The 23,365-nt window shown below is 33.9% G+C and overlaps 1 protein-coding gene across 1 annotated transcript; it reads right to left on the minus strand.

Moving 5' to 3' along the window:
* Nucleotides 1-2,574: 2,574 nt before the first annotated feature.
* Nucleotides 2,575-16,600, minus strand: LOC129226877 (uncharacterized protein CG3556-like). Its single transcript, XM_054861507.1, has 8 exons — nucleotides 16,594-16,600; nucleotides 14,913-15,213; nucleotides 11,177-11,430; nucleotides 9,254-9,414; nucleotides 7,812-7,983; nucleotides 6,869-7,022; nucleotides 5,734-5,888; nucleotides 2,575-2,722 (listed from the first exon to the last, which is right to left on the minus strand). The coding sequence occupies exons 1-8, from the start codon at nucleotides 16,598-16,600 to the stop codon at nucleotides 2,637-2,639; spliced, it is 1,290 nt and encodes a 429-aa protein (XP_054717482.1). The 3' UTR covers nucleotides 2,575-2,636.
* Nucleotides 16,601-23,365: the final 6,765 nt, after the last annotated feature.

Here is a 23,365-nt window from a genome sequence, read left to right on the forward strand (position 1 = left end):
GAAACAAGGATATTTTTCCAAGATTAGACCGGAATGCTTCTCGAGTTACGAGGGTTTTTCCTGAGGTGTTGCCATTGATAACAACCAGGCCGGGAGCTACGTATCCGCAGTGCGAGGAGCCCAAACCACTAAGGGTTCCACGTAAACTCAAGTGGTGTTATTTGGCGGACACTTGGCGATATATCGCCAGTCTTTTAGTCGCCAAGTTTTGTTGACAACTTGGCGATTTTTTTTTAAATCCGATTTCAATTTAGTCACTGTTGGTGATATTTAGAGAGTAAACTAGTGAATCACATTAAAATTGCCAGTAATGGAGAAATGATATTAAATTCGAGTAAAAGGAAGTCATGTGATGCACACATCAGCTCGTTAACTTCTAATGTCAGAAAAGGAAAATAACCAAGTTTTACTATCTTTGATTTTGTAACTATTAAAATGAGTGAAAATTTGAAGAAATACAGAAAAGGTTCTCATTAGCTGCAAAGCATACTTGAAATTTAGACCCTTAATTAGGACTTCCTGCTCTATCCCAAATCAATTCAGGGCCGTCCAGGGCCAAGGCAGGCCCCTTGTCAGTTTGGTAGACTTTCTCTCCTCAAGGGGCGTGCACAGAAATTTTGGGGTCCCGTCACAAATTACTTGCTCGGATCCCCCTCATTAATGTTTACCGCTACTTTCACCCCTAGTTTTAAACATATTGGCCCCCTTCGGGCTCGGGCCAACAGGTGTCCCTTCTCCCCGTGTACGCTCCTTCCCTCCTCCCCTAAGTCGTATAAAACTTACACTGCACCGATTTCGAGCCGGGGACTCCCTTAGGGTCGGGCCCCTAGTTTCCGATTCGGCTGGTATCTGGCTACCAAGATGTGCTAAATTCAGCTCCGTGATACATCCCGAGTAAAAAGGCAAAAATCCTGATGTTGGCAGCATATTTTTCAAGATATATTTTTGCGACTGATATGTTCCATGTTTTGCCATTCATTTAGTACCGAATTCATTATTTTGGAAGTTCTTTTGATATTACTTTTTTTTATCTTATTTCTACTGCATAATGTTAATATCTTAAGCATAAAAACATAATGCTTACTCTCTCATTTTCTGCACTATTTGTGATAGGAAAAAGATTTTTGCTTTGAGAAATATTTCGTTACATTTATTTCTAACTTAAAAGGGGTGTGTCTTACAAAGATATAATCATTGTGTAAGACTGTGCAATACACTTCTGAAAAGTGCAAATAAAGTGCTTTGAATAATTTCAACTGTTCTAGAGTCTGAAAATTATGTAGGTTTTTGAAATTCCTTGAAAAAATCAATTTTGTCTCTTATCAAGAAAATAAAGTATGAATTGTCCAAATAAGAACGAAAGAGTAATATTCTGAATCTCTACAACATTTCTTTTTAAAGCCATTTCATAATTTTTATACTGTAAGGCATTTGATGAAAAAGGGAGGGGGGTGTTGGGGAAGTGATCAAAAACCAAACTACATTAAAAGCCGATATGAGTAAATTAGGATGTGCTCCTCTTTTCTCCTCTGTTTATTAACGTCAACGATTTGTCGAGCAAGCAATTTTTATTTTGATTAATCTTGATTTGCAAAAGAATGCATAACTTTTAAAGACTGCTTATTTTTCTTCGTATTTTTGTAGCCTCAATTACCCCGTATAAGGCTTCAAAACACCGATTTTTATATCTATTTTTTTTTAAGTTTCCCAGGGGAGAAACCCTCGGACCCACTTAAATTATGGATGTTCTACAGCCGACTTAAGGGGACACTCGTGTTATCCTTGCCACGACAAGGTGAATAAGAAATTAAAATAAAGGTAACAGTCCAACAGTGGACTCATTAAAAAGCAAGACAAAAGACATCTTTTATATTAAATTACTTTAATGGGAGTATGCGTGTCTTTGTATATTTGTGTTACGGTACTGTGGGAATCCGGGTCCCTCCCGAAATAAATTTCTGCATACGGCCTTGTTCCTGCTCCAAGATTGGAACTTTAAAAAAACTTGAGCAAGTTTAACAAAACAAAAGCCTCTGAAAAGGTATACTACGTTTTTGGGTTCTTTAAAACCAGGAAATGAAGAATCGAAATAAACAATCATTCAACAAGTCTTTTGCCCTTTTCAAAACTAGCTAAATGCTTAAAGTTACAGCGTTAGTACACCAACTTTCACATTCATTACTTAGTAAAAGAAACTACGTTAAATGGCACAAGTTGCAGATTAGTGCAAACACTTGTTTCGGCGTTATTGTCTTTTCATCAATAAGCTCCTTTCTTTTGCATTGAAAAAAGCGTTCCTTGTAACGCCGAAACAAGTGTCCACAGCAATCTGCATACTGTGCTGTTTGACAGTTATTTCCTATTTTACTCTTCATGCACAAAGGTATTTAACTTATTTAATACTTAATTTTAATGCATAGCTAGTATGCTTGCTAAATACTAAATGTTTACCAAAGCAATCTCATATTGCTCCCCAATATGGAATTTGAAGCTTTTCGCATCGATTTTGTATTTTATTAAGTGTCATAATGTTAAGAAATTAAATAATCTGAACAGTAACAATATTTATTTATATCAACGATTGTCAATAAATATTTAACAAAGTATTAACAAGTCGGCATCTGTTTTCAAAATCCCTAATGGCTGTTGAGAACTTCACAGTTAGCATTTCTGTACCACAGAACTATATGATGCTCCGGGTCTACTTTTTCCACAGTAGGTGCTGGAACAGAAGTTCGTAATCTTGTAATATTAAGAGGTCAAAGACGAATCAGTTGTCAATTGCAACAAATTATAAAGGAGAGTTTGAATTTCAAGAGAAATCTTTGAAATTCTCTAGTTATTTATGCACTTTAATTTCAAAGACGTTGAATCGATTGATATTCTGGTGTTCATTTTCATCCCCAGATGAAGACATCAAAACTCGGAAAAGTTTTAAAATTGTATACTCAAAATTGAAATTATTCAACGCTCACAGTTCTGGAGGGAGATTAATCCTTAGCAATTGGCACAGTTTAGTCGAACCTTGGACTATTGACCATGACTACTGTTCAGAGTAATTTTTACTACATAAGTTTTGCTTCCACTACCAATTAAGTGTTTGACTACGAATTATGCTACTGTCAAATATTCAGCAATTTGAACTCTTTTCCCAAGAAATTTAACGCTTAGCAGTAAATTACTGCCCTTAAGCCAGGGCCAAGGCCAAAACCTTATGCAACATACCAGACAGCAAGGTTATCACATCCACAGACTGCAGTTTTGTCCTTATTAGAGCTAGTCTGGATTAGTGAATAGCTGCGGTGGAGGCAGATGTCATCTCAGCTTCAATAAAATGACACCGGCCTCCAGCTCTGTTATACACTATTCCAGACCGATGAGCTTTAATAAGAACGAAACTACAGTCTTTGGATGTGTTTAGACTTTTTGGTTTTGCATGAAATTAAGACTGCTCAATTTCTTGGGAAAAACGAAAAATTTACATCCACTTAGAACAGTTTTTTCCGGCAAAATAGGGCTACTCAAAACTAAACTGTATTTACAAGTCGAAGAATACTTATATGAACTTTATATTAAGTTATGTTACGGCATAGCAAAATTTAATTGAACTCATTCGAAAAAATACCTTCAAATCGCTACATGGCAAAAGTATGCCATTTAATCTTAGGAAACATCTTTACGTTTTTTAAAAAAATAACGATTTAATTACTTAAAAGCTCTTTAAGTTTTGCAAGTTTCTAAGAATATTGTATAGTCATGTGATTGTTAACGTTTTGTAGGCTGCCTGTTATAGGACGGAAAACTAACGTTTAATAGGAAATTTCAGGAGAACTGAGAAAAACTACTATTCTGCAAATTTTATTTTTTTGCATTTTAGTTCTGTTGTACGTTAGCTTTATTGTACAAGCTTTCTTATTTGGTTTCTGCTAAAAAAAAGTTCAATTCCAACATCTCCCTATTGTTAGTACTGAATCCACACATTTCTTCAAATGTCTTAAACTCATTTCTGCAAATACTGAAGTTAACCCGCCCCCGGCAGTATTGACCATGACTACTATAAACAGTATAGTTTTTACGACCTAAGTTTTGCCTTCACTACCACTTAACGTCTAACTGCAAAATATGCTAATGTCAAATATTCAGCAATTTAAACTCTTTTTCCCAAGGAATTGAACGCTTAGCAGTAAGGACCAGCCAGGATTAATGCGGAACCACATGCAATACAGGTATCCTCGTATAACACGGTTAATTCGTTCCGTGTATCGAAACCGTGTTATACTAGACTTTGTTTTTTACTCATTAACCTAATTAATCATGTACACAAAATAATCAGTAATCCAACGTTTTGAAGCACAAAATTGCAAATAATTTGCAATTTTTGTGCTTCAAAACGTTGGATTAATGGTTATTTTAATTTTCAACACAAAGGTATTTATTCGTTCATCATGTACATATTCTAAATCATGTCAATGTGTACCGCGTTATCGAAACGCGTGTTATACGAGACCTTGAAATAATGTAAATCAAGGAATGTACCGTGTTACATCGAACCCAAGACATAAGGTGAACGTTTTGTAATAGCTGAAATTTCAGCTCAATAGAACATACAAAAACTGGCAACCAGAACATGCTAGACCCACTGACTTAAAAATAAGAGCTGTTATAAACGATAAAACTTAATCATTTTACATACCTCAAATTAAAACTTATGCACAACAAGAAAAACTTTGTCCGTTTTTCTTTCTGTACCAAGAACGAAACTCATTCTATAAGAAAAAATCCGAGCTTTTCTGTAGCAATAAAGTTCATCTGAGCAACAACAAAACAAAATTTAAAATAAAGTAGAAAGATTCTATTTCATACTTTGTTTCGGCTACATTTTTTTATTTATCGTTTGCCAAATTTAGTTGGTTTAATACTAATATTTTCTTACAATGCATTGGAAACTAAATAATTCGCAACTCCAATAAACTATAGGGGGTGTTGCAGGCATTGTCTAATGGCGAATGAAAAAGGTAAAACAAACAAATGCCGTAACTTATAACTTGCTTTCACGCTTAGTTAATGTCAGTAATTTTCCATCGCGTTTGTGGGAAGCTTTATTTTCTATTTTTCTAAAATTACATTACACCACAAACGGTTTGAAGCTTGTAATTTACCCCAAAGAAAACACGTGGAATGGAATGTTGTACCTTTTTCTTTAGTATTGTTGATCACCGCAAGGTAGCGTATTCAAGCTCTGGAGTTGCGAATATTCACCATTTTGCTTTTAGAAAACTGAGAAAAATCATGTATTTAAAAGTTAGTGTTATACTGGGAACCCAAACTTTTGAGCCCAAGACAGACAATTTTTCGTAAAAACAAAGTAAAAACTTATTACAGTTGTTATACACTTTAACAGTGTATTGATAAAAAATGAAATTCCTTCTTTTAAAATTCGTGTTACATCAAAACCGTGTAGTAATGAATTAAAGTTTTGTGCCGTGTAATATCGAAACCGTGTTGTAGAAGTACCGTGTTATACGAGGGATGCCTGTATACCAGGCAGTTTTAGATTATGTAATTTCAGTCTAAAACTTTTGATCTGAATAAGTAACTAAATATCTTTTCGTATGTTTTTAGAAACGAAGTTACATTAGCAAAAAGTTTTAAGTAGAAATTACCAAGAACCTCTGGCAAGACCAAAGATCTTTTATAATATTCTTTCATTAAGATTCACAAGTTTACACTCACCATTAAGTACGGTTTGAAGCATAGAACCATTGCTTTTCCCAGGCATTCGCTTCTGTCGACAAAGTCTCCAATAGAAGTTTTCTTCGGCATCATTCGGAACTCCATTTACTTCGAAAATATGAGGACGTTCGTCCGAATCCAAGTAGAAAGAGAATCTAATTGTAATTTAAAATGTTCTAAACTAGTTTATAAATTTCATAAGAGCATTCTCATTTTATACAAATTTTAACTTTCAGACGAATTTGTTGCAAATAGTTTAAACTAAGATTAAGTTTTTCCTTTGGTATAAGTCTAACATTCAAGTTAGATGAGGAAATTTCGATTTTAAAGTCACAGTATTTAACTATAAATGGCAGTCAGCGCTTTAACGCACAAAATCAGCAGATTACTGCATACACGTGTTTCGAGGTTTCAGGGAACTTCTTTCAATGCAAACAGAGCTTTCGGATAAAAAGACACCCGGTAAAAGCAGCTATCCGGTTAGCTATGTTATTTCTATCATAATTTTTCTTAAGTTTAGAATGATTATTTTCACTCTTGAGGTGACGTTTAAAACTTTAGTGGTGAGGTGGGGTGTATGCAAGCCCAAAATTACTTTCTTAGTTCCCTCTAGAAAATCTAGCAAATTAAAGGTAGAAAAATGTAATGAATTTGGATTGGTTGCGTAAATGCAAGTTAAAAAGTACGATAAGAGACATACATTAGAGTGGCTTTAAGAAAATTCTTAAAATATTTAATTTTCCACAGGGCACCCCTCTTTTGTCTAGCACAAAAAAATAGTTTTTTTAGACTGAGGACAAATTTTAAGGGTCGCTACTGCAGCTGGGAATTTTTCTAAAAATTAGAGTTTATCTAACTTCTATTCTGTTTAAGCATATAATAAAATGTAAATTTAATCAAATATGTGAAACAAGAAAACACAAATGAACGAAATTGCAAAAATAAATTAGAGATTGAGGACCTTTCAATACAATAAAATGCAAGTACAGATGCTGCTAGTAAAGCAATTTACAAGTTAACTACTGCTGCTTTTGCATGAACTTTATAGTATTTTTCCATCACTGTCAATCCATACTTTGTTCTTCGAAATGTCCACCCCCCCGTTCAGAAGTTTGTTGTTTGTAAAATTACTCACTTGAAGTTAGCATCTGCGTTTGCACTTGAGCTCATGAGATCGAACAAAGTGGAACCATCCGGGACATTGATAGAGATAGTCAGTTCTACCTCAGAACGTCTGTCGTTTCGCAAAGTGTAATGAATGCGATTTCCATGTAGTGCTTGAGGAGGACCTGAAATATAAGTTCAGTTTTAGGCTTAAATAGTCTAAGAGTTGTTGTTATGAAGCATAAGAGCGAAAAATGCAACCGTCTCAAGTCATGTTAGTGAATTGTATTAAATTCAAAAAGGGCTTAATGTCTGAACAAACTTACACTGAAATTTTGCCTGTTTTTAGTACCTAAAGGAGGAATTCTCGAAAGTCCATGCCGCTCCCCTTCCGCCCTCCCCCGTTAAGTATAAAAATATGAGCTTTTGAATAAACTCAAACGTTAATTTTTAATCGAATTGTGTCAATCTTCATACTTGTTTTTAAATTTTATAAGGATTACAATTTTTAAATTTATATTTTTTTACTTTGTAATTTGATCAATCAAGCCACTTTATTTGCGTTTTAATGATTGGGCATTTCTCTCCCCGGAATTTAAATATTTTGAAGTTCATTTGTATTTTATGTAGTAAGATATTCTACCACAATCAGGAGTCAAAGTTTAAGACTCAATGCCATGAAAGGTTTTTCTGCTGGAAAAAAGACAGTGAAATGTCACTTGGTTCTGTATATTGAAAACAGGAGCTAATTTCAACTTGTGGTGATTTATGTTTAGACAGACAAAATACTTCGAAAATAACGATGTATTTTCAGTGTTTGGTTGTGAAATCTCAGATTGAACTCTTATTCTAACTGCTTACTTCATGAACAAGAAAAATTTTACTGAATTAAGCACAAATTCAAATCTTTACTTAACTTCGGAATGGCAGATCTAACAGTAAACAAAATCAAGCAATGAGACAGAATTACTTACTGAATGGAGGCTGCTGATGAATGTCTTTAACAAATGGATATATGTCTGCTTTCAAAGCCAGCTCTGCACTGTAGACACCATAAACACTCTGCTCTTTTAAAGACATCTCCCTTAGTCTATTTAACGCATCTTCCTTCTTCCATGGTTTATCAGTTTTACAAGCAATCAAAGCCTACAAGATAGATATACATTAAAAGTTACATTTTTATCTTTTTACATATTTAGATTAAAATCTGTTTCAGCCTCGCGATTTTAATATTTAAAAAGCTGATTACTTAATAAAATAGTTTCAAGTTTAGTCTTAAATTTTGCACACAGGACCTTAAATCTTTTTTGGGGTTCAAATTCATAGAATTGAAGCCTTTGCTTAAACGCAATAATGTTTTAATTGACCTGGTGAAAAGTATTTTACACAAATTTCAAAGCGAAAACTCTAGACCTCTATGTTTTTTGCAGAAACAAAGGCGATAAATATTTTAATACTGGATGACTCGTGCTTAGCTTTCGCGCTTGACAGGGGGAATTATAAATCTGTAATTTATCAAAAAAAAAACAAAATTTTCTACGTTTTGCGAACTTGTAAAAAAATCTTTAAAATGATTCCTTACTTAGGAAGTTTGAAGTTATGGCATACACACAAAAATCCCTTTGAGAAATATAAGATTACTAGCTGCGTTGCCCGGCTTTGCCCGGTCTACCTTGAAAATAAATATACGTCACTTGACACAAATTTTAACAATCAGTCTTAAAAGAAAACCATAATGTAAAATTTACCTTCCAAACAATGACGACAGATATTAAAATACTTTTAAGAAAGGAAGATGAGAAAGATTGGTTTAAAAAGCGTAACCACAAAAACGAGAAAATAAAAAATGGTTAAAACTTTAGAGAACAGATTTTGAACTTTAATTCGCGTGTAACTTTTTTTCTAACATAGATAGGGGGTTAAACTTTCTACCTTAGGTCGAATTAGATCTGCTTTTAAAAAAGCTCTTTCTAATAGTGTCAAAGAAAACTGTGGGACAATTCTCTCACTTTTTATTGATGGATTTAATGAGGAAAGTAATTCCTAAATTTCAACTAAGCCTAAAAAGTGAGCTAAAAACGCAAATGAATCTCGCCGTAATTAAATTTGAGCATTGAAACAAATTGCTTAGAACGCGGAAAATTCTACTCTTTCCATCCCCCCCCCCCATATTCCGGAATTTGTGAGCATTGGACCTAAATTTGAATAAAAAAAGAACTATTCTACGAATTTTTTGCGAACTGGTCTGCAAACCTTTTCAGGATTTAAAGGAACAAATTGAAAATTCAGAGAAATCAGCCAGGTAGTTCGAGTTTTGAGAGTTCAACCACACTTTTTGGAGCATTTTATACTATGCAGAGATATTGCGAGTCACCAGCATATTCAGTTTTAGCTTTGATACTAAAATATATCTCACTTGGATGGCAAGAGCTGTTGTGTAAATGTTTCCGAAAGTTCCATCTGGCTTTTGTTGATTCATTAGACAATCATAAGCTGTTTTAATAAATCCAGAGAAGTCGAAATGTTTTCCGAGACTGTTTGCACAGGACAAAGCTTTCAGTGCAATAGATTTAAATTCTGAAAAACGAGAATATATTAATATAATGTTAAAATTTAAAACCCAGAATCAATGACCTTTTACGGCAAATTTAAACATCAAGCTTTTGTTCTCAACAGTTATCGTCAGACCGCATTTTTGGGTACTGTTTATCTCTAGGCTTTAAGTAAATTGCTGCCTCTATGCATTTTGCCAGGTTTGTTTAAATTATATTCGCCAGTCTTATGTCTTAGTACTATGTTTCATATTTTGAAAAAATATAACAGTTCAAAAGTAGACAATTAAGCTTTACGGGAGAAATTTTACCCATTATAACTCATAAAAGAGCCACTTTAAAAATTGGGAAAAACTTTTGGAAAAATATAGCTATTATAATTTTCATAAGTACAGTATAATACTTAACTTATCACCCGAAACCATTGCGGTTACTCCCAATCCGTCAGGTGTCCTGGGCTTTAATTTTTCAAAACCAAATCAATGTACTAAACAAATTTCTTCAATTATTTCACATTTGAAAATTTTAATATATTCTCAGTTGTACACAAGATTGCTATCTGCAATAAGGAACTTAAAGACTTACACTTAATATAAATAGTCTTCCGAACCAATGTTCTAATCTTATTGAAGAGACGCGGAATATGCAGAAATTTACAGAAAGAAAATGGCTTAAAAGCATTAAGATTTTGTAAATATATCACCGAAAGTTTAGATTGCACTTTTACATGGGTTATACAGAATAAAACATTTTAAGTAACGAAGGCGGTACATACATCAGTTTTGAAAACAAATGCATAAAATTATAAATTTTCGCATTGTATCTTCAACTGAATCACTATTGCACTATAATTCAACTTCACAATTTCTTAAATCTGTTTTAAAGCCATAAAGTAATAGTTCAAAACGTTTAAGCAGGAATTTAAAATGTATAGTCTTATTCCTCTTGAAGTGCAGAGTTTTAGAATATTAAATCCAATTATTAAATTACAAATTGAGACAATGAAAGCAAAGGGATTGTGGCAAAGTTAAAAATTTGGAGACAACCAGTACAAATGGTAAGTGAACCTCTGTTTTGGGGCAAGATGTAGAACTAATAGCCCTTGTAGGTGCTGTTATACAGAACAATTTGGAAATAAAATTACTGAAAACCTACCTTATCTTTAAACGCGTTTCACTCAAAACTTGAAAATATTCACTTACATCCCTTTGCTTTTTACTGTCTCAATGGGGTGGTTTCCTTCAGTCAAAAGTACTACTTTTAGTCATTGAAATGGATAGGATGAGCAAAACAATTACATGGACCCAGAAAATACTTTCATTTTCACAAGTTTTTTTTAATTAATTTTTTAAAATGTCCGATTTTTCAAACAAGGCGTGATCTTTATGACATCACAAATGATGCAATTTGGCGCAGCTTTCTACTACGTTTCCACGTTATGATAATCAAGCAGCGAATTAAAATCGCGCTCTACGCTTGCTATCAACTATATCGTTGCCAATACACGTGAGTAAAGATGCGAATTAAATATTTTGTTCTGTGAATGGCAACATTGAATGGCATTTCATCATTTTTGATGTCACACGACAAAAGTGACAACAATAAAAGCGCAACGATTTAAATATATTTTTAAAAATATTAAACTTAAATTGTTTAAAAAATGGTCATATCCTATGTTTTTAAGCATGCTCTTTCAGGAAAAGAAACTTAAAATTCTGAAAACGACCCCATATTGGGGACAAAATAGCCAATACTCACTTCCTTGCTGGGACCATGTTACCACTCACCTGTATTGTTCTTGTCTTCGATATTAATATGCTGCGTATATCTTGTAATGGCTTTCAAATGTTCATAATCTACTGCTTGGACATTGCAGAGTGCCAGCACCACAAAAGGATGAAGTAGTCTCGATCCTTTAACATTTGAAAGAAGTCTTTCAACCAGGTCGAATCCATGGAAGTTTCTAGGATTCCTGTTCAAAGCTACTAGTGCCTGGATGTACATTGCTAACCGTGTAGGCTCCAAAGCAAAATTGCCAGACCTATAAAGTTGTAGAACGATTGCAAAACTTCACGTAGTTTGTGGAGTCATAGGGCGTTTTGATTGTTGAAAAGTAGGAAAAAGAACATGGTAACAAAATAGAAAAAAAGACTTTAAAAAAGAGCAAAAGAAGTTAAGTTTTATTTTTAGTACTCCAGCACAAGCTCACGTGCAAAAAAAATGGGCATTTGTATCTAGAGATACAAAATTCCCAGACATTTTGAAGTGACGGGAAAAACGTTCTGGAAAAATTTGAGAATTTTATTTTATGATTAAAAATAAAGTTTCTTAATAGCTCTGTTTCTTTGAAAATATATAAAGGGTTAAGCATTAAAAAATACATGCAATCCACATCTCTTTTCTACTTGTCAAAAATACACATAAAGAAAATATTAATTAGAAAAAACTTAAAACTGAGAGCCTTCTTGGTCAATCACCAGAAATAAGTCAAATTGTTGTTCAACCAATTTTTTTTTAATCTCTCCAACAGTAACCCCAAACAAAAACTAATAATTTCTAAAACTGAACCAAAACTGGAGTTTCAGTTAACCATACGGCCGTGCTAAGCACAGCAGTAACAGTAGTCAGACCTGCACTTTTAAACAAAATTGAGATATTGTAACCAAATTGTTCTGTTTCGTATTTTACTTATAAATAAAATGTTTTCGGGTCATTTGATCGGGAACTATTTTTTAAAAAAATTCTGAAAAATATATAAATAAGAACAAATCTGAATCAAATATGGATGAACGAAATTTTAAAACTCAATATGTCAGTTAGAGCTCAACTGCAGATTCCACTTTTGTGCATAGCACGGAATACATTTGGTTCGCACAAGCAGCCAATATGTGTCAACAGAAACCTAATTCTGCGATTAAAGTTATGCTTTTTTGTTTCATGAAGAAGGAAAATGAATTCTTCACTAAGGATATTGGTTTCGCTAAAGATTCATTGTGTGGAAGTATTAGCAAACTAAGACCTCAATTTTTCTCAAAACTTGCAGGAAATTCAATTTTTTAAAGTCTTTACGGAAAATTTATTGCTGAACAAAGTTGCTTTTAATCATTCACCAAAACACGTATTTTGGGGTTTCGATTAACCCCTTTAGCCTACTTTCCCAGTAAAAGTCAGAAAAGCAAAAAAGCATGAAAGAAGGCTTAATGCATCTTAAAAATTTTGCGAAAAACAAAAAGTCAAAAATAAGATTAAATGAATCGAAAAATTAAAAATTGGAAAGCAGGATATTGAGATGGGAAAAAATGTCGGTCTTCCCCCTTCCCCCCTATAAACTTTTGAGTGAGTAGTCAGATTCGAACAAACTTTTTTTTTGTTCGAAAGATCTCGGCGAGGACCCCTTATTCCATTTTTTGATTTGAACTATTTTTTGTTCAATTTTGAACAGTTCAAATCCCTTAACATTAGCGCCTACGGAGAAACTGAAAGTCAATGTAGGTTCCGTACTTTAAGGCGGATTTACTTCAAACAAATTTTGTTGGGAATAGCTCGACGCCTAACTCCAACTCCGAGAATTTAGGGGCACCTGACTCCGAATCAGACTCCTGTGCCCGACAATTAATCGGACTCCGACGCTTTGGAAAAAATTTGTACACTGAGGACAATTGACCGACTCCGATTCTTGGATATTTGTCTCCGACTCTTATCCCCAAAATGAGATTGACTCCGACGCCGCAGCTATGGTTTTAACTGTGAAATAATTCTTGATATGACTTGTTTTGATTTTCACGCTAAAGTTTTAATTCAGGTATTCAGTTTTCGACGAATAAACTCGAAGTCTTTTATGTTTCTACATAAAGATATGCGCAGACTTTTTTTTTTGACAATGAAAAGTATTGCTTTAGACATTTTGTTTATTTATTTTGATAAGTGCTTTAATATATTTAAAAAAATATTTTTCGGAACAGAGGAAAAGGAAACTTTCTTTTGTTTTGATATGATGTATATTAATAAGCTTATTAATTTTAATTATTTTTCGGTTTGAAAGCTGTTAAAGAATTTTTTTTAATGGAAAAAAGTGCAATAGCTACTTTGTTTAAAAGGTGCTGCTACTTGATTTGTTCGTTTTTTTTCGCATCTAATTTTTCTTAGATGAGTGAGGAATATTTTATTCCTAGAAATTAGCTTAAAATATTAAAAAAGTATGTTTGAAACAATTTGCGATTTTAGCTATTTGAGAATATTGATCAGGTACTAGAAAGTAGTATAGGTATACGGGAAGTAGGCTCGTATAGTTCTAGACGGAACTTCGCTTAAATATAAGCATATGAGACTCTTTAAATAAGCTCCCATCTTTTTGCATTGAAAAAAAGTATTGTAATCTCAAAACACATGACTAATAACTATTGCTATCTTTCACTTTCAACTCTTTTTCTTGATAATTTCCTGTAAAGCTGACGATGCATCACGATGTAGAAATTCCTACATCGCCCAGCCTTAATATCTCACCTCTAACGTTTCCTCTAATTGATGTTGACATAAAATGGTGGAAAACTTTTCATTTTTTGTGCAAAAAAGTATCAATGTTTTTTATCTTCATTTTCAAATATATCACCCCCCCCCCCTCCCCACACGGAAAGTGACAAAACTTTAAAATAAAACAGCAATGGAGAGTGTTTTACGCAACAGTACTTTTAAGTGATTTAGTCTCTAATATTACAATACCCTCAAAAAAAATGCATTTTGATATTGTCTGGTTAGTTTGCTGTCTAAATTAGTAATCCATACTTAAAGTTCGAAAATTTCTGCTAAATCATAATGATTTGTCATTGTCATTCTTACTCGACCACGCGCCAGAATGTATAAACCAATTTGGTGCGAGTCTTTCGGCAAGGAAGAGCATTCTATTGATTTCAAATCAATAACGAGTACTTTTTTTTTTTTTCAAATTTCGATCTGTCACACTCCTTGCTGGGGTACGATATGTCTTTAAAACTTGAACTACATTCTAAAGAACTAACCCTAATCCTGAGGAGAAACATAGGATTTCAAACTCTGCTCGAACACTCAAGAATGTTGGAAAACCTGCTTGAAAAACTTACGATTCTTGTACTTTAGTCAGTCCAGAGGTGTTTGTTCCCGAAAACCAGTTGAATGACAGTTACGTTCAACAGTTATTTTGCAGTGTTTAATGGGCATTTACAGTTCTAGTGATTAAATTGTTGGAGCTGAGCTAGAAGATAAAATCAACATTTTTCGAAGCCAATCATTGGAAGAATTTTTATCCCAGGCAGTATGAGTAAATCAGTTACTGATGGTATTATCTGGAAGTAAAACGTGTAATCGCAACAAGATCGTATATACAAAATGTTTTCTGCTTTAATATACCTTTCACCAAATGGTTTGATTTGAGACTAAGAGCTCAACTACGTTCACTAACTACTACGTTCAGTCTCTTTAAAAAGTAAAGATTACGCGGATTGTAAAAGTATCAGTCACATGTAGACAATTCAAATGAGCATGAGTTACCTGAGCAGAAATTTTGTTATTTCCAAATCTAGTTGCAATTCCATTTGTTTAATTGTTACATCGTCTTTGTCAAGCCACCCGTTAACTGCCATTGCTATGATTGCACGAGGAGTTTCCGATTTCCATCCTAGATCAGGATTCCAGACATGAAGAAGCCATTCCATACCTCCAGCAGGGATTTGAGGACAAGAATCATTTGATTGACTTCCGAAAACTTCATTTTCTACTTCATATTCTATTTCATTTACGAAACTCTCGGTAGAAGGTGCTGTGAATTCGATATCTGTTTCTTCCTCTGGATCTGAAAAATAAATATAATTAAAATGAAAAGACATGTCAAAAACTACAACTAAAGGGTGGCAATTAGAGAGGGGAGATATTTTTAGCCTGTGGTGGCTATTTTGTTTTGGTGACGTCTGTCTAACCTGCTACTTATCTTTCGATCACTGATGCCAAATCAGTGGCAAGTTACACAATTGGAGCAGCACATCTAAATGTTAAAACTTGACTATCAAAATAACAGTTTGTGCAAGCGTTGCGCGACTTCCGCTCATTTTATGACCTTTCACAGCCATTTATGGGTCGGCGTTAAACGATACGAGGTTTACCAAGAAAATGAATCCAAAAATTGCTGTTTAGGTGCGGATTTTCGCCGGAGGCATCATTCGTCCGTACTTCTATGAAAATGAAGTTGCGGAGGCCATCACGGTCAACAGTGAGCGCTGAAGAAAGATGACAACTAATTTCTCGTATAGTGAAACCTGTGTAAGTTGACCAATTGCGGTGCACTACTTTAGTGTTCAACTTAAAAAGGTGGTCAACTTAGGTTTATTTATGATATAAGACTAATTCTGTACCTGAAAAATGCCTTCAACTCACAAGGGCAGTCAACTTTACAGGTTTTACTGTAGACGTCGTACAATTTGGACAGACATTTGTCTAAAGAAATAAGTTTGTCTATCGCTGCCCTTAAAGCCAACATACGAGGTCATCGCTAAAATTCAGCCGGTTCCCTACAGCAGTCCTTGAAAACTGGACCATTTGAGTCCATGCCACCGTGAGATGTCACGAGAGATAATTTAACAATACTATGCCATAAAAATATAAACTGGCATGGGCCTTTTAAATAAAAATTTCATTAATACCTTACACACAGCTTATTTTGTACCATTTCAACATCTACCCGCTTGAAAGAGCCTTATTTTTGTATATGTAAACCGTTTCGACAAAAATTGGTATTAACGGTCACCTAATTGATCCATAAGAATATGTTTGGGGAAATTCTTTTCAGCGGTTTTCAAAATATCATTTAACTAATAAAGCTTGAAACACTAATTTGAATACCCTTTATTTAAAATGCAACATCAACATTCCACTATTACGTTAGCAAAGAGTAAGCTTTTGTAACAAGTAATTGCTGAAGACCTTTAAGATCGTGGAAGTCGAAATCTGCATGAAGCAAAAATACGAATAGAGAGACCACTTTTTGCAGTTCTGAGAACACTGAAACGCAACGCTGCCTTTTAAGATACTTAAATTCCGAAACTAGTTTCTAGAAAATGTCATACAAAGTTTCACCGTTAACAAATCTCAGTTGCTACTATTCAATTCATTTAAACTATGGAGGTCTATCAACCATATTTGAAGACTTATGAGTTGACGCAAAAAAATATAACAGAACCTAACATACTGGTTTGCTGGCCCGGATGCTGGGAAGTAATTCAGGTACTGGATAGTATTCAAGGATTAAGGCTCACACTATTGCAGTAAACAAAAAACTGATTTTTCTAATTGAGGCCATCAGATTTACCAGAAAGAAATCTACTTTCCATATTTTTTACTGTAACATTAAAGCGAGAAGGATTTCTGAATCTAAGTCTATATTTTCCGTAATGAAGAATGTTTTATGGCAAACTAAGAATGTTTTAGATCAGCTATTTGACAACGATTAGTTAACTTAAAATACCCTACTTAATTTCGGATCTGAAAAAAAAATTGGAGCGCAAAAAATATAAATGAAATGCTTTAGCTTTTTACTGGTTTGATATTTGCCAATGTTAGAATCACAGAAGAATTCAAACTACAAATCTTATTGTGATTTTGTCGAGAGTTAACATTTTATTTCGCAAAACCCTTTTAGCCGGAATGACGTTCTGCAGTTATCGGTCGTCCGCCAATATTCCAATACTTTACAATTCAGACTTCTAATAGCATTACATAATCTGAAAACAGATTTTCTTCCCAGAACTGGAAATCTTGTTTTCAACACTCTCTCGCTAAATGGTTAAGAAATATTAGATTTCTATGACAAACTAAGAAACTTTCATTATAAATATTGATTAAACAGTAAAAAATAAAAATTTGATATGAAAAGGGCTCAATTACAGAAAACAAAGCACGTTAGATTTAAAAATTATTAATATAGTAAAAGAATCAACAACTTTCTGGTTTTACTTTAAGACTTGCTGAGGATCTCTTTTTTTTTTTTCCTTTTTTAGGTGTTGTGTACGGGCGATTCTCTGTAAACTCGTAAAGGGTTGTCCGAATGGAGTTTTTAAAAAATTTAATAAAGTAACTATCACTCTTAATTAAAATATACTAAACCTTTACAGCGCAATTGTATTTAGAACGATAATTGAAATTTTTCTAGAAGTTTTTGAAACCTTAAAAACACAGTCCCCCGTCTGTCCCATTCCCAGAATTCCCACTTAAGATAATTTAAAAAACCTATTAACACTTCATACATTTGGCAATTGATATCTAAAAATGGATTAATACAATTATGACTTTCATAGAACAAGGTGCACTAACGCATTTTTCAAACTTAATGTCACGTACATGTTGTCCGGAGTTTTTTCAAACATTCCTCTGCGTAAAATTCAAAGCTACAACAAAAAAAATCCGTTATGTTTACAAACTTTGTTTGCCGCGAAATGAAACGTAAGCAATGTAAAGTTGGCAAAATTGTCGAGAACTGCGGCAGAACGTTTTGTTAGTGCATGAGCGACCATTTGTGACGGGAGTATGCGTCTTAGTCGTTGCGACATGCAGTCCCTCGGTATTTTTTCAATTATTTTAATTATTACACATTTCGCTTATTATTTCTGCGAAACGTCCCTAATTTATCAGTACCTTCGCAACTAATTACATTCCATTTGTTTTGCAAATATTATGCAATTAAGTGAAAATGCACAGTCCCCTGTTTGGCAATACGACAGGGGACTGTTCTACATGCCTGAGGACTGTAGATTTCACACATTGATCATTTAAAAATTTTATTTGCCTGAATTTGTTCACTCGAAGTTTCGTAATGTAGTAATCATGAGAGATTTAAAATATATATGTTTAACGTTACTTTACTTGACATAAGTTATGTTACAGGTTGATTGCACACACTTGAAATGCCTCTTAAATGAAGTTATCTTGAGAGGAATCATTAGAAAAAAGCAGAGCTACACTAAGGTATCAACGTAGAAAAGATAATCATTAACGGAAACAGATGAAAGAAAAGTCGATGTTAAAATACCAGAAAAAGAAAGAAAAGGGTTTGAGGAAATTAGTCGAAGATATGACACCACGGAAACACAGGGCTGCCTTAAAGAAACGGAAAGCACTGTTCTGAAAACCCAGCTAAATAAGTGATTGAACAGCGTCACTAATACACTATTGGATGAAAATGCGCCCTTATCAGATCCTGAAGTAGAAGAGTCCCTTTTCAAGACCCCTTATTCTAGTTCAAATTCAGCACGAAGTCCAATAATATCCAGCAGGACCAACAATAAACAGCAATAATATTAGTTCACAGCAAACAAAATACAATCTAAAAGGTGAAGACTAAAATATAACAAAGACAGATGAAAAGAACTCCGGTTTACAGAGAAAACTGGAGAAATACTGGAAAGATTGGCAAGACTTGAAGCTATGAATAAAAATAATGTTGAGGACACACCTAAGACAAAAATATGGAAAATTTGAGCCCTCTAAGAGGAAAGAAGTGGTTCAAAAAGCGTTATTCGGTGACGTCCTTAGTAATCAGCAGAAAATTATTCAACTTTACTAAAGATAACCAAATGTTTAAAAGGGTAGTATATGGTAGTCTTATTCAAAAGTATTGGCGTTGGATACTGAAAGAAAGCCCGACTTTTCACAGAAGTCGGCAAAAAATCTAATCGCAATGGTCTGGAACTCAAAGGATTAAAATGCCTGAAAGTTATAAACAAGCTATTCAGAATTTCTTTTAAGACGATAACAATAGCTGCATTGCAGTGGGGGGAAAATTAATTCGTTACTAGGAAACCTAAAAAAACTACTAGATACAGTTCTTAGTTTGTACGAAAACGTGGTGGCACTCTGACGACTGCGTCCATTCTAGATAGTCAAACCGAAAGAAAAAAATCGCGATACATGTTTAATTCACAGGAGCTTGGACCTGAAGCTATACCCTCCTGTATGAATTCAAAATACTTATTACAACAATTAGCAGAGGTTACTTGAGGACTTGTGTTGCAATCGGTACAGTGTTAAAGACTGTACACTGAGAGCATTTTCTACTTGCATTAATAAAATTCCCGAATATACAACGGATGGTGATGAAATCTGGATTTCTGAAAGGAGAGAAATCCATGATTTCAAGACTAAAAAAACTTAGAATAGACGCAAAATATCTTTAAAAATCTTGAAATGCACCCGAAACAACTCATTACCTCATTTGCAGAAAGATCTAATAAAGTTCTTTAAAATTAAATGTATGATTGCGAAGAAGAACTATTATTTTGTAATAAACTTTAATTGTGTTTCACGAAAAAAGGAATAGAGTATTAAATGATTCGCATCAATAATCTTGAAATATTTTTACTATAAGTTGATCTCAGGAAAAGTAAAATGTTTGTAGTACTACATTTGATATGGGAATTGATTTTGCAACAGAAGTTTTCTTTTTTCCTTAAGAAACTTTAGAAATATAAATGTTGTATGATGACGCTTAAACATGTTTTAACACATAATTGATGCTAATATAATCTACTACTTTAATCTACCCTCTGTCTCATGCAAACAGTCCCCTGTTACATCTAACAGTACCCTGTCATGATGATGTATCAGAAAACCACGAATAACTTTAAAAATACATAGAAATTCAACCGACCCTCTTCTGAACCAAAAGTAATAATTTTTCTAAGCAATAGCATTTTAATTTTACGAAAATGCTAAAAAAAAAAATTCCCGGACAGCTTTTGTATGTGCCATTACGAGTTCCCAAAGAATCGCCCGTATACTTGACTCTTCTGAGATTCATGATGATGACAAAGAATCTTAGGCGCAACGTTAATTCAACAAAAAAGAAAATTTGTTCGGCTTTTAGGACGTTCAGACTTATAACATTTACTTATATCTTACAAACACAAAGCAGATAATTCCAGTCCCCCCATTAAAATAAAAATATGAAAATAAAGTAAATTTTCATTCAGTGCACATGAAATGAACTGAATGTTAATAAATAATCAATGTGCTTTGATAACTTACTGAAGTTAAGGACTAAGCAAGGTAGCATAATGGAGAAAGGATAAAAGGTAGATTAAGAGTCCTAAAGGTAGATTAAGAAGAAAGTTTCTTAGAGCAAAAACCCACTATCTCGTGATAACAAAGTATAATGGAAGAAATCGGTTTTCTTACTCTAATTTCATGCAAAATAAGTCAATTATGCGTCGCTGAACCACGTAACACGGGATCTTTGCATCAGTTTCTTATCTATATACTGAACTTGCTCCCTTCAGTTACTAATCCCAGCTCTAAAGTTGGGTTTTATTTTACGAGAGACTTGAAGAGAATGGTTCATTTAAAATAATCAAGTATCAGCTTTTTCTGTGATGAAGCATGGTAAGCTTTAAAAGTCTAGCACTAAATTAATACCCGTTTCAATTTAAAATAAAAATCAATCTGAATAGACAGCAGCCTCAGTTTCTGTGTAAACATATGTAAAGTTATTTTTAAAAAAAATTCTATTCACTGGAGGTACGCGAAAGTCTAAGGATGATGTCCAGGTGAAGCAGCACCACACTTTTTAGTGTGGAGGTGGGTCAAGGCCATAAGCAGTATAGCAGTACCAAGTAATATTTACGGCATTTATTAAGAGCCTTTTCGTGAAAGAAAAAAAAACTAGATTAATAACCTTATATTTATTTAGTTAAATGACTTGCGACTTTTAAAACAGTAATTTGGTGTAAATGTTATTTGTGTAAATTAAATTGCCAGGTCCGTTTAAACTAATCCGATTTTTTTCCCCCGATTTTTAAAATATTAACCATCAGGTACACACTACACTACGTAAAATCTGGTGCGATTTACTTAAAAAAAAAAATGCATTATATGTTCTTGAAATTTAGTACGTGAAACCTTCACTTCGTCACAATCAATCCACCATGAGAGCAGACATATGAACCCAGAGCTGATGAGAAACATCACGCAATTATACAGTGAAAACCAGATTTGACATTGTCCGTTTCGTACGTTATCCCGCCTCCCACGTCATTTCCTGCTGTTATATGAAAATTGCTGCACCAATAATGTAAAAGATTCCACATTTTACGTTTTTGCTGAAAAACCCACTGAACACTTTTCTGGAAACTAATCAAAATCATATTTCCTCTAAAAGATTCGTAGAAACTTTTTCAAGCTCTTTCTCAGAGTAATTTTTTTTAACCGCTAGAAGCCATTCTGGTATTTTCTCTCTCGCTATTCTATCGTACTGTGTTCACTGTAAGAACAAAAACGAAACCTGTAAAACTTTATTTGCAAATGCAAACCAAGAAGCAAACATGAAAAGAAATGTTCCTACAGAATCTGCTGTAAATAAATGAGCTTTGTTGTAAACACAAGTTAAAATTACGCATTCCTTCCCTTTTAGTCTATGGGGGAAATTTTCAACATTTAAGCAATACGCTGCGAGTTTTAACCCAGCCCCCCCCCCCCCCAATTTCACGTTTCCCCACTTTGGGCATTTTCACTAGTCCAACGGAATACGAAAATTGAGGCTCCACTGTACAGTACAAATAGCTGAAGAGTAGATGACCTTAATGCAAAAACCAGGCAAGTTTTTTTTTTTTTTAATCCACGTTCCGATTGGTGTAACAACATGACATAAATATAAGATCAGAGTTCAGCTTCGTGGTAAATAATGTGGGAAAGATAATAGAGTTTCAGTTGGCCACTGATGTTATTTGTTGGTCTTACCAAAAATGAGCGAGTCTGGACCAACCTAGTTCTTGCATACAGAATTCAATTAGAATTGAAACATTAAATGGAAAACCATCTTTAAGAAACGCCAAAAATAAACACCTGCATTTCGAGGTAATTATTTGCGCAATACATACCGTCAAAACTCTCGAAGGGATAATAAAACCCCGCCTGCACAGACAACGTTGCTAATAGTATACATAGGACACACTCAAACAAAAGCATACTGTTGCGTTAAGAGTTGACGCAGATGTGTTCAGAAGCGAGTTCCATGCTGATTTTATGCAAAAGTTAATCGATTACGATTGAAGTGAATCCCTTATTTAGTGTCGATTACGAATTTATATCGATAAAGCAGTAAAAATCATAGACTAATAATAAGAGTAGACCGAGCTATGGCAACCCTTTTGCTGCTCATAAACCAAACCATGTGACTGGTGGATATCCTAGCAACAGTGGGCGTTAATCGTAGCAGACGATCAACGCCACCGCGAAATAAAATAAATAGAATTGATGGAACACGGAAGAATGATCTTTTATGGAGTCCGATTTGTAAATTTGTTATTCTAAGTTGTAAATATTTTGTTAATATTGTGAGTTTTTCGTTTAGATAGTATTGTGCATTTTCTTTAGTCAATTTCAATAACTCTCTAAGCAATAAAAGATACAAGCGACCAAGAAGAATCAGCAAACGGTAAGATTTTTACCTACAGTTTCAATTTAAGATACCGATTAGTACATTTTTGCGTTAACGCAAAACGTTTACGCCATTTCGTTCACGCCAACGCTGACAGCTCTAAATGAAATAAAAGTTACCGAAAACTGATCAAAAACTATTTTTAATGTCAAAATAATGCATAACTAAAAGAAAAACAGTTCAATCTCTGCACCTGGAAGTTTTTTTTAATGATAATACATTGTCTTAAAATACATGTCGAGTGCCCAAACTATAGATAATGCTGCCATCTAGCAACTATGCTGCCAAAGTCTTCGCCAAGCCCTTCCACTAGTCACATGATACATCTATGAACCAATTTTCTTCATCAGCAAGAATGAGAAAGCTCGATCTACTCTTATTATTAGTCTATGGTAAAAATATTAACGAAACTTCATTTGGTGGGACTTTTGTTGGCGAGTGTTTCTGTCCTGTGTGCGGTATAAGAGGTGGCTGGCTCGTTTCTGACTGCTGCCCTGGGTGTAATTTCCTCTCTTCGTACTGTGAT

Source organism: Uloborus diversus, chromosome 7, assembly GCF_026930045.1.
Source record: "Uloborus diversus isolate 005 chromosome 7, Udiv.v.3.1, whole genome shotgun sequence".
NCBI classification, from domain to species: domain Eukaryota; kingdom Metazoa; phylum Arthropoda; class Arachnida; order Araneae; family Uloboridae; genus Uloborus; species Uloborus diversus.